The sequence below is a fragment of the Oncorhynchus keta genome, chromosome 19, assembly GCF_023373465.1.
Source record: "Oncorhynchus keta strain PuntledgeMale-10-30-2019 chromosome 19, Oket_V2, whole genome shotgun sequence".
Lineage (NCBI taxonomy): Eukaryota > Metazoa > Chordata > Actinopteri > Salmoniformes > Salmonidae > Oncorhynchus > Oncorhynchus keta.
Genome location: NC_068439.1, coordinates 85,252,078 through 85,264,143, shown reverse-complemented (window position 1 = coordinate 85,264,143; position 12,066 = coordinate 85,252,078). Strand labels below are relative to the sequence as shown.

Genomic DNA, 12,066 nt, shown 5'->3' with positions numbered 1-12,066 from the left:
ATATTATTCGTATCTCAGAGCCATTTCCTTGGCTAGTTATAGCCTAATGTTAGCTGTCTAACATTGAACCTGGTTGGTTAGCTACCTGTAGATTCACGCTTTTTAAATATTTTTTTTTTATTTATTTAACCTTTATTTAATTTAGGCAAGCCAGTTAAGAATACATTCTTATTACAATGACGGCCTACCAACAGGCAAAAATCCTCCTGCGTGGACGATGGCTGGGATTAAAAATAAAACAATAAAACACACACATCACAACAACACAACACTACATAAAGAGAGATCTAAGACAACAACGCAACACTACATAAAGAGAGATCTAAGACAACAACACAACACTACATAAAGAGAGATCTAAGACAACAACACAACACTACATAAAGAGAGATCTAAGACAACAACACAACACTACATAAAGAGAGATCTAAGACAACAACACAACACTACATAAAGAGAGATCTAAGACAACAACACAACACTACATAAAGAGAGATCTAAGACAACAACACAACACTACATAAAGAGATCTAAGACAACAACACAACACTACATAAAGAGAGATCTAAGACAACAACACAACACTACATAAAGAGAGATCTAAGACAACAACACAACACTACATAAAGAGAGATCTAAGACAACAACACAACACTACATAAAGAGAGATCTAAGACAACAACACAACACTACATAAAGAGAGATCTAAGACAACAACACAACACTACATAAAGAGAGATCTAAGACAACAACACAACACTACATAAAGAGAGATCTAAGACAACAACACAACACTACATAAAGAGAGATCTAAGACAACAACACAACACTACATAAAGAGAGATCTAAGACAACAACACAACACTACATAAAGAGAGATCTAAGACAACAACACAGCATGCTAGCAACACAATATGGCAGCAGCACAAAACATGGTACAAACATTATTTGGCACAGACAACAGCACAAAGGGCAAGAAGGTAGAGACAACAATACATCACACAAACCAGCCACAACTGTCAATCCATGATTGAGTCTTTGAATGAAGAGATTGAGATAAAACTGTCCAGTTTGAGTGTTTGTTCCAGCTTGTTCCAGTCACTAGCTGCAGCGAACTGTAAAGAGGAGCGACCCAGAGATGTGATGCTTTGGGGACCTTTAACAAAATGTGACTGGAAGAACAGGCGTTATACAGTTGAAGTCGGAAGTTTACATACACCTTCGCGAAATACATTTAAACTCAGTTTCTCACAATTCCTGACACTTAAACCTAGTAAAAATTCCCTGTCTTAGGTCAGTTAGGATCACCACTTTATTTTAACAAACTTCTACAGATGCACAATCGAGAGCATCCTGTCGGGCTGTATCACCGCCTGGTACGGCAACTGCTCCGCCCACAACCGTAAGGCCCTCCAGAGGGTAGTGAGGTCTGCACAACGCATCACCGGGGGCAAACTACCTGCCCTCCAGGACACCTACACCACCCGATGTCACAGGAAGGCCATAAAGATCATCAAGGACAACAACCACCCGAGCCACTGCCTGTTCACCCTGCTATCATCCAGAAGGCGAGGTCAGTACAGGTGCATCAAAGCTGGGACCGAGAGACTGAAAAACAGCTTCTATCTCAAGGCCATCAGACTGTTAAACAGCCACCACTAACATTGAGTGGCTGCTGCCAACACACTGACTCAACTCCAGCCACTTTAATAATGGGAATTGATGTAAAATATATCACTAGCCACTTTAAACAATGCTACTTAATATAATGTTTACATACCCTACATTATTTATCTCATATGCATACGTATATACTGTACTCTATATCATCTACTGCATCTTTATGTAATACATGTATCACTAGCCACTTTAAACTATGCCACTTTGTTTACATACTCATCTCATATGTATATACTGTACTCAATACCATCTACTGTATCTTGCCTATGCCGCTCTGTACCATCACTCATTCATATATCTTTATGTACATATTCTTTATCCCCTTACACTGTGTATAAGACAGTAGTTTTGGAATTGTTAGTTAGATTACTCGTTGGTTATTACTGCATTGTCGGAACTAGAAGCACAAGCATTTCGCTACACTCGCATTAACATCTGCTAACCATGTGTATGTGACAAATAAAATTTGATTTGATTTGATGCTGCCACCCACGTGCTTCACGGTTGGGATGGTGTTCTTAGGTTTGCAAGCCTCCCCCTTTTTCCTCCAAACATAAAAATGGTCATTATGGCCAAATATGTTTATTTTTAATTCATCAGACCAGAGGATATTTCTCCAAAAAGTACGATCTTTGTCCCCATGTGCAGTTGCAAACCGTAGTCTGTCTTTTTTATGGCGGTTTTGGAGCAGTGGCTTCTTCCTTGGTGAGCAGCCTTTCAGGTTATGTCGATATAGGACTCATTTTACTGTGGATATAGATACTTTTGTACCTGTTTCCTCCGGTATCTTCACAAGGTCCTTTGCTGTTGTTTTGGGATTGATATGCACTTTTCGCACCAAAGTACGTTCATCTCTAGGAGACAGAACACGTCTCCTTCCTAAGCAGTATGACGGTTGCGTGGTCCCATGGTGTTTATACTTGTGTGCTATTGTTTGACTCAATTGATGTCAAGTAGCCTATCAGAAGCTTCTAAAGCCATGACATAATTTTCTGGAATTTTCAAAGCTGTTTAAAGGCACAGTCAGCTTAGTGTATGTACACTTCTGACCCACTGGACTTGTGATACAGTGAATTATAAGTTAAATAATCTGTCTGTAAACAATTGTTGGAAAAATGACTCGTGTCATATACAAAGAAGATGTCCAAACCGACTTTCCAAAACTATAGTTTGTTAACAAGAAATTTGTGGAGTGGTTGAAAAATGACTTTTAATGACTCCAACCTAAGTGTATGTAAACTTCCAACTTCAACTGTATGTGGAGGATGAGGGCTGCAGTAGGTATCTCAGATAGGAGGGAGTGAGGACTAAGAGGGTTTTATAAATAAGCATCAACCAGTGGGTCTTGCGACGGGTATACAGAGATGACCAGTTTACAGAGGAGTATAGAGTGCAGTGATGTGTCCTATAAGGAGCATTGGTGGCAAATCTGATGGCCGAATGGTAAAGCACATCTAGCAGCTCGAGAGCACCTTTACCTGCCAATTTATAAATTACGTCTCCGTAATCTAGCATGGGTAGGATGGTCATCTGAATCAGGGTTAGTTTGGCAGCTGGGGTGAAAGATGAGTGATTACGATAAAGGGAACCAAGTCTAGATTTAACCTTAGCTAGCTAGCTACATGTCATAACAAAAGACTCCACTATGCAAGTATCCATTTCAATAGAATATGAATGATGTCACTGCGACAGCTACTGGCTATCTACTCTGATTTCAGATCTCATCTGTGTGTCAGAGCGCAGAATAACTGTTGAATTTACAAACGCTCAACACCTGTTGAATATGGCCGGTGTCAGTAAAAGTTGGCAAAAAAGTGTTTGTTGCCAGCAGCACAGTTGCAGTCACCAATACTCTGGATAACATAAAAACAACTTAACCAGCTCTGCGAGGGCGAATAAAATGGTCAGAGTGAGCTGTTCTCTCATTTCTGTCTGGAAGTAGCTAGCAAGCTAGCCAACGTTAGCCAGTTAGCTTGGGTGCTTGACTGCAGTTGTTAGGACAGAACGCTCGGATCAACCCTTAAAGGGCTGGGTGGGGCTAAAGCTTAAGAGGGTGTGAACAATGCTGAATGGGTGTAGACAAAGAAGAGTTCTCCAGTAGGCACCAAAACATTCAAAGGCCATTTTCTCAAAAATGAGGTTACAAGTTAATCAACGTTCAAAGCAGAATTATTTTCCCATTGTTCCTCAACTGTAGTGTTTGATTTACCCTTTTCTAGCTCTGAGACTCTACTTCCATCCAATGTAAAACAAAAACTTTTGCTAAATAAGACCGAATCGAGCTGATCGGTCACATATGTGGAACGGGGACCAGTTATGTGGAACGGGGGACCAGTTATGTGGAACGGGGGACCAGTTATGTGGAACGGGGGACCAGTTATGTGGAACGGGGGAACAGTTATGTGGAACGGGGGACCAGTTATGTGGAACGGGGGACCAGTTATGTGGAACGGGGGATCAGTTATGTGGAACGGGGGACCAGTTATGTGGAACGGGGGACCAGTTATGTGGAACGGGGGAACAGTTATGTGGAACGGGGATCAGTTATGTGGAACAGAGGGGACCAGTTATGTGGAACGGGGATCAGTTATGTGGAACGGGGGACCAGTTATGTGGAACGGGGACCAGTTATGTGGAACGGGGACCAGTTATGTGGACGGGGACCAGTTATGTGGAACGGGACCAGTTATGTGGAACGGGGACCAGTTATGTGGAACGGGGACCAGTTATGTGGAACGGGGACCAGTTATGTGGAACGGGGACCAGTTATGTGGAACGGGGACCAGTTATGTGGAACGGGGGACCAGTTATGTGGAACGGGGACCAGTTATGTGGAACGGGGACCAGTTATGTGGAACGGGGACCAGTTATGTGGAACGGGGACCAGTTATGTGGAACGGGGACCAGTTATGTGGAACGGGGACCAGTTATGTGGAACGGGGACCAGTTATGTGGAACGGGGACCAGTTATGTGGAACGGGACCAGTTATGTGGAACGGGGACCAGTTATGTGGAACGGGGAACAGTTATGGGGACCAGTTATGTGGAACGGGACCAGTTATGTGGAACGGGGACCAGTTATGTGGAACGGGGACCAGTTATGTGGAACGGGGACCAGTTATGTGGAACGGGGGACCAGTTATGTGGAACGGGGGACCAGTTATGTGGAACGGGGACCAGTTATGTGGAACGGGGACCAGTTATGTGGAACGGGGACCAGTTATGTGGAACGGGGACCAGTTATGTGGAACGACGGGGGGACCAGTTATGTGGAACGGGGACCAGTTATGTGGAACGGGGACCAGTTATGTGGAACGGGGACCAGTTATGTGGAACGGGGACCAGTTATGTGGAACGGGGACCAGTTATGTGGAACGGGGGACCAGTTATGTGGAACGGGGACCAGTTATGTGGAACGGGGACCAGTTATGTGGAACGGGGACCAGTTATGTGGAACGGGACCAGTTATGTGGAACGGGGACCAGTTATGTGGAACGGGGACCAGGGGGGGACCAGTTATGTGGAACGGGGACCAGTTATGTGGAACGGGGGACCAGTTATGTGGAACGGGGACCAGTTATGTGGAACGGGGACCAGTTATGTGGAACGGGGACCAGTTATGTGGAACGGGGACCAGTTATGTGGAACGGGGACCAGTTATGTGGAACGGGGACCAGTTATGTGGAACGGGGACCAGTTATGTGGAACGGGGACCAGTTATGTGGACGGGGGACCAGTTATGGGACCAGTTATGTGGAACGGGGACCAGTTATGTGGAACGGGGACCAGTTATGTGGAACGGGGACCAGTTATGTGGAACGGGGACCAGTTATGTGGAACGGGGACCAGTTATGTGGAACGGGGACCAGTTATGTGGAACGGGGACCAGTTATGTGGAACGGGGGACCAGTTATGTGGAACGGGGGACCAGTTATGTGGAACGGGGACCAGTTATGTGGAACGGGGGACCAGTTATGTGGAACGGGGGACCAGTTATGTGGAACGGGGACCAGTTATGTGGAACGGGGACCAGTTATGTGGAACGGGGACCAGTTATGTGGAACGGGGACCAGTTATGTGGAACGGGGACCAGTTATGTGGAACGGGGACCAGTTATGTGGAACGGGGGACCAGTTATGTGGAACGGGGGACCAGTTATGTGGAACGGGGACCAGTTATGTGGAACGGGGGACCAGTTATGTGGAACGGGGACCAGTTATGTGGAACGGGGACCAGTTATGTGGAACGGGGACCAGTTATGTGGAACGGGGACCAGTTATGTGGAACGGGGACCAGTTATGTGGAACGGGGACCAGTTATGTGGAACGGGGACCAGTTATGTGGAACGGGGACCAGTTATGTGGAACGGGGGACCAGTTATGTGGAACGGGGACCAGTTATGTGGAACGGGGACCAGTTATGTGGAACGGGGAACAGTTATGTGGAACGGGACCAGTTATGTGGAACGGGGACCAGTTATGTGGAACGGGGACCAGTTATGTGGAACGGGGACCAGTTATGTGGAACGGGGGACCAGTTATGTGGAACGGGGACCAGTTATGTGGAACGGGGGACCAGTTATGTGGAACGGGGACCAGTTATGGTGGAACGGGGACCAGTTATGTGGAACGGGGGACCAGTTATGTGGAACGGGGACCAGTTATGTGGAACGGGGACCAGTTATGTGGAACGGGGACCAGTTATGTGGAACGGGGGACCAGTTATGTGGAACGGGGACCAGTTATGTGGAACGGGGACCAGTTATGTGGAACGGGGGAACAGTTATGTGGAACGGGGGACCAGTTATGTGGAACGGGGACCAGTTATGTGGAACGGGGGACCAGTTATGTGGAACGGGGGACCAGTTATGTGGAACGGGGGACCAGTTATGTGGAACGGGGGACCAGTTATGTGGAACGGGGACCAGTTATGTGGAACGGGGGACCAGTTATGTGGAACGGGGGACCAGTTATGTGGAACGGGGAACAGTTATGTGGAACGGGGACCAGTTATGTGGAACGGGGGACCAGTTATGTGGAACGGGGAACAGTTATGTGGAACGGGACCAGTTATGTGGAACGGGGACCAGTTATGTGGAACGGGGACCAGTTATGTGGAACGGGGACCAGTTATGTGGAACGGGGGAACAGTTATGTGGAACGGGGACCAGTTATGTGGAACGGGGGACCAGTTATGTGGAACGGGGGACCAGTTATGTGGAACGGGGACCAGTTATGTGGAACGGGGATCAGTTATGTGGAACGGGGACCAGTTATGTGGAACGGGGGACCAGTTATGTGGAACGGGGACCAGTTATGTGGAACGGGGACCAGTTATGTGGAACGGGGGACCAGTTATGTGGAACGGGGGACCAGTTATGTGGAACGGGGGACCAGTTATGTGGAACGGGGACCAGTTATGTGGAACGGGGGATCAGTTTGATACCCCTGCTTTAGACCAACACATTAAAACATGTAAACATCTCTACGTGACCTTTGACTTACAAATTCCTGTTCATGGTTGTTAGCGAAGAACACCTGTAGTCGTGACGGCCAGTCGTCGCGTCGTCGTAGTAACCCGTGTGTGTTGTGTGTTTCACACATGTAGCAGTTCCAGGGGTCCTCTCTGATCGCAGCTGACGCCGAACCCAAACCCACCAAAAGATCCACACACTCCACACAGAAACACCTAAACACACACACATGCACACATACATCATAAAATGCAAGAATAGGAAATAGTCCTAGAGACAACAGAACTAGAATCTACAACAGAGAGGTATATTTTCTGGATGACGTAAATATTAACTGGCTTTCATCAAGCCCTCAAGAAAAAGTTTCAAACAGTAACCAGTGCCTAAACCCTGGTTAAGGATATCAGTTAACCTACCAGCGTAGATATAAACAGCACAAGAATGAAATCCTCAACATGTATTGATCACATCTTTACTAAAGCGGCACATATTTCGCTTCAAGGCAGTATCCAAATCCATAGGATGTAGTGATCACAGTATAGTAGCCATATCTATGAAAACCAAAGTTCCAAAGGCTGGGCCTATAATATAGGGTATAAGAGGTCATACATTACATTTTATAGTGATTCATATGTTGATGATGTAAAGAATATTTGTTATTCCAGTTACTAATAATTACTATGAAAATGTAAAAACTATTCAATAAAAAAAATGTGACTAATTTCAGGAAACTAGGTGCATGTAGTGCACTACTTCACAGGAAAGACATTTGAACGTAAACTTTTATTTATTTATTTATCAATCAATAAGTAAACTTTTTTTTTTTTTATCTAAATGCTTTTTTTTTGCGGAAATGCATTCTGGAAAATGTGAACTTTCATGTGCCTTAATAACAAACGTATACGCCATCTGTAAATACGAATAAAATTGTTAAACTACAAGCCTAGTTGGTTTAGCCACAGAAAAAGTCAGGAACCTTCCCGCTAGCCATGATTGGCTGAGATAATGCACATGCCGATAGATGAGTTCGGATTGGTCTGCCATGTAGCATGCTTCTCAGTATGTGTAGGTAATCCTTTCTAACGCAGCTGTTTGAAAAATATCACGTAGTAGAACTGAAAAGGTGTTGCTCTCCACTTTCTGGAGAACCGAGTTTTGAAATCAGTGGAATTTGAGAATGATAGCTAAGGAGATGGAGAAAATTCTGGCGTTTGATTGCAAATATGCAGACAGAGTCGAAAAGAGATCACACATGCTGTTGTATTAAACACTTGTCTCCAGCTTACATCTTCAATCTCAGGCAACCATGACATCCGTGACAGAGAGGGAGAAGCACCCATTCATGTATAAGGGTAATTTTATTTTATTTGACCTTTATTTAACTAGGCAAGTCAGTTAAAATGACGGCCTAGGAACAGTGGGTTAACTGCCTGTTCAGGGGCAGAACAACAGATTTGTACCTTGACAGCTCGGGGGTTTGAACTTGCAGCCTTCCGGTTACTAATCCAACGCTCTATTGTTCCTCAACTGTAGTGTATAATATACAATTTTCTAGCTATGATTCTCTACTTTTATCCAATGTAAAAAACACAATTTCAAATGTTGCTACATAAGATCGAGCCGGTCGGTCACAAATTGTATGATTGAGAAAGATGAAGCAAAAGGAATGTCAAATAAGTTTGGCTGCACAACCGATTGGCAAATTGAGAAATCATATGACTGAACTGAATAAAAAGAAGAACATATACTATGAAACAAAGATGAATGATAGTGTCAAAAGCATTGGAGCTTTTGATTTATGAAAAGTGAATGTAGAAGAGGGGAAATAATTATTGTCTATCAACAATGACAAGCCACCTGGATCTGACAACTTGAATGCGAAATTACTGAGGAAACTAGAGGACGATATTGCCACTCTTATTTGCCACAATCTAAGCATACTAGAAAGTGTGCCCTTAGACTTGGAGGGAAGCAAAATTCATTCCACTACCTAAGAATAGTAAAGCCCCCTAGAGATAGTAGAACTACACTAAATATAGTAGAACTACACTAAATATAGTAGAACTACACTACATATAGTATAACTACAGTAAATATAGTAGAACTGGAGTAGAGATAGTAGAACTACAGTAAATATATTATAACTACAGTATAGATAGTAGAACTACATTAAATATAGTAGAACTACAGTAAATCATAGTATAACTAGAGTAGAGACAGAACTAGAGTAGAGATAGTAGAACTACAGTAAATATAGTATAACTACAGTAGAGATAGTAGAACTACAGTAAATATAGTATAACTACAGTAGAGATAGTAGAACTACAGTAAATATAGTATAACTACAGTAGACACTAGAACTAGAGAACAGATAATTACGATAGACAGTAGAACTACAGTAGAGATAGTAGAACTACAGTAGAGATAGTAGAACTACAGTAAATATAGTATAACTACAGTAGAGATAGTAGAACTACAGTAAATATAGTATAACTACAGTAAATATAGTATAACTACAGTAGAGATAGTAGAACTACAGTAAATATAGTATAACTACAGTAAATATAGTATAACTACAGTAGAGATAGTAGAACTACACTAAATATAGTATAACTACAGTAAATATAGTATAACTACAGTAGAAATAGTATAACTACACTAAATATAGTATAACTACAGTAGAGATAGTAGAACTACAGTAGAGATAGTAGAACTACAGTAGAGATAGTAGAACTACAGTAGCGATAGTAGAACTACAGTAAATATAGTAGAACTACAGTAAATATAGTAGAACTACAGTAGACACTAGACAGATATTTACGATAGAGACAGTAGAACTACAGTAGAGATAGTAGAACTAGAATATAGTTGAACTAGAGTATATATAGTAGAAATAGTCAAGTATGTGTGTGTGTGTATGCGCTGACCTGCAGCAGTTGTTGTTTCCACACATCAAGACCTCCCGTCCTCCACAGCAGATAGTGCAGTACGACTGGTATCCATCATCATCGTATTGGTACGCACACTCCAAGAAACAGTTCTACACACACCCACACACCTTTAAACTCCAGGAACAGTTCTACACACACCCACACACCTTTAAACTCCAAGAAACAGTTCTACACACACCCACACACCTTTAAACTCCAGGAACAGTTCTACACACACCCACACACCTTTAAACTCCAAGAAACAGTTCTACACACACCCACACACCTTTAAACTCCAGGAACAGTTCTACACACACCCACACACCTTTAAACTCCAAGAAACAGTTCTACACACACCCACACACCTTTAAACTCCAAGAAACAGTTCTACACACACCCACACACCTTTAAACTCCAAGAAACAGTTCTACACACACCCACACACCTTTAAACTCCAAGAACAGTTCTACACACACCCACACACCTTTAAACTCCAGGAACAGTTCTACACCCACCCACACACCTTTAAACTCCAAGAAACAGTTCTACACACACCCACACACCTTTAAACTCCAGGAACAGTTCTACACACACCCACACACCTTTAAACTCCAGGAACAGTTCTACACACACCCACACACCTTTAAACTCCAGGAACAGTTCTACACACACCCACACACCTTTAAACTCCAAGAACAGTTCTACACACACCCACACACCTTTAAACTCCAAGAAACAGTTCTACACACACCCACACACCTTTAAACTCCAGGAACAGTTCTACACACACCCACACACCTTTAAACAGTTCTTAGAACAATACAAACTCTCACAGAGGGCGGGTCTGTTTACCTTGCAGCTCTGACACATGGCTCCGATGAAGAGAGGGTGTTCCAGAGAGACGTTGAGGCTTCCACAGGAGATACAGATATCTACACACACACACACACACACACACACACACACACACACACACACACACACACACACACACACACACACACACACACACACACACACACACACACACACACACACACACACACACACACACACACACACACACACACACACAGAAGTCATAAAATGTTAGCAAGAAGTGGAAATAATAGAACTACAGTAGAGATAGTAGAACTAGAGTAGAGACAGTAGAACTAGAGTAGAGATAGTAGAACTACAGTAGAGTTGGTAGACCTAGAGTAGAGACAGTAGAACTAGAGTAGAGACAGTAGAACTAGAGTAGAGTTGGTAGACCTAGAGTAGAGACAGTAGAACTAGAGTAGAGACAGTAGAACTAGAGTAGAGACAGTAGAACTAGAGTAGAGATAGTAGAACTAGAGTAGAGTTGGTAGACCTAGAGTAGAGACAGTAGAACTAGAGTAGAGACAGTAGAACTAGAGTAGAGACAGTAGAACTAGAGTAGAGACAGCAGAACTAGAGTAGAGACAGCAGAACTAGAGTAGAGATAGTAGAACTAGAGTAGAGATAGTAGAACTAGAGTAGAGTTGGTAGACCTAGAGTAGAGTTGGTAGACCTAGAGTAGAGATAGTAGAACTAGAGTAGAGACAGTAGAACTAGAGTAGAGTTAGTAGAACTAGAGTAGAGTTGGTAGACCTAGAGTAGAGATAGTAGAACTAGAGTAGAGTTGGTAGACCTAGAGTAGAGTTAGTAGAACTAGAGTAGAGACAGTAGAACTAGAGTAGAGTTGGTAGACCTAGAGTAGAGACAGTAGAACTAGAGTAGAGATAGTAGACCTAGAGTAGAGACAGTAGAACTAGAGTAGAGATAGTAGAACTAGAGTAGAGTTGGTAGACCTAGAGTAGAGACAGTAGAACTAGAGTAGAGATAGTAGACCTAGAGTAGAGACAGTAGAACTAGAGTAGAGACAGTAGAACTAGAGTAGAGATAGTAGAACTACAGTAGAGTTGGTAGACCTAGAGTAGAGACAGTAGAACTAGAGTAGAGTTGGTAGACCTAGAGTAG

General features: G+C 43.4%; 1 protein-coding gene across 5 annotated transcripts in view; it reads right to left on the bottom strand.

Annotated features, from left to right (window-relative positions):
- The window catches only part of LOC118375661 (DNA (cytosine-5)-methyltransferase 3A-like), an 84,870-nt gene that overhangs the window by 18,519 nt on the left and 54,285 nt on the right, over positions 1–12,066 (bottom strand). For all 5 annotated transcript variants that reach the window (XM_052471673.1, XM_052471675.1, XM_052471676.1 and 2 more), the window contains 3 exons: positions 10,936–11,015; positions 10,081–10,193; positions 7,185–7,368 (listed from right to left, as the gene is read on the bottom strand). In XM_052471673.1, coding sequence (XP_052327633.1) covers positions 7,185–7,368; positions 10,081–10,193; positions 10,936–11,015 — 377 coding nt within the window. The remainder of the gene's footprint in view (positions 1–7,184; positions 7,369–10,080; positions 10,194–10,935; positions 11,016–12,066) is intronic.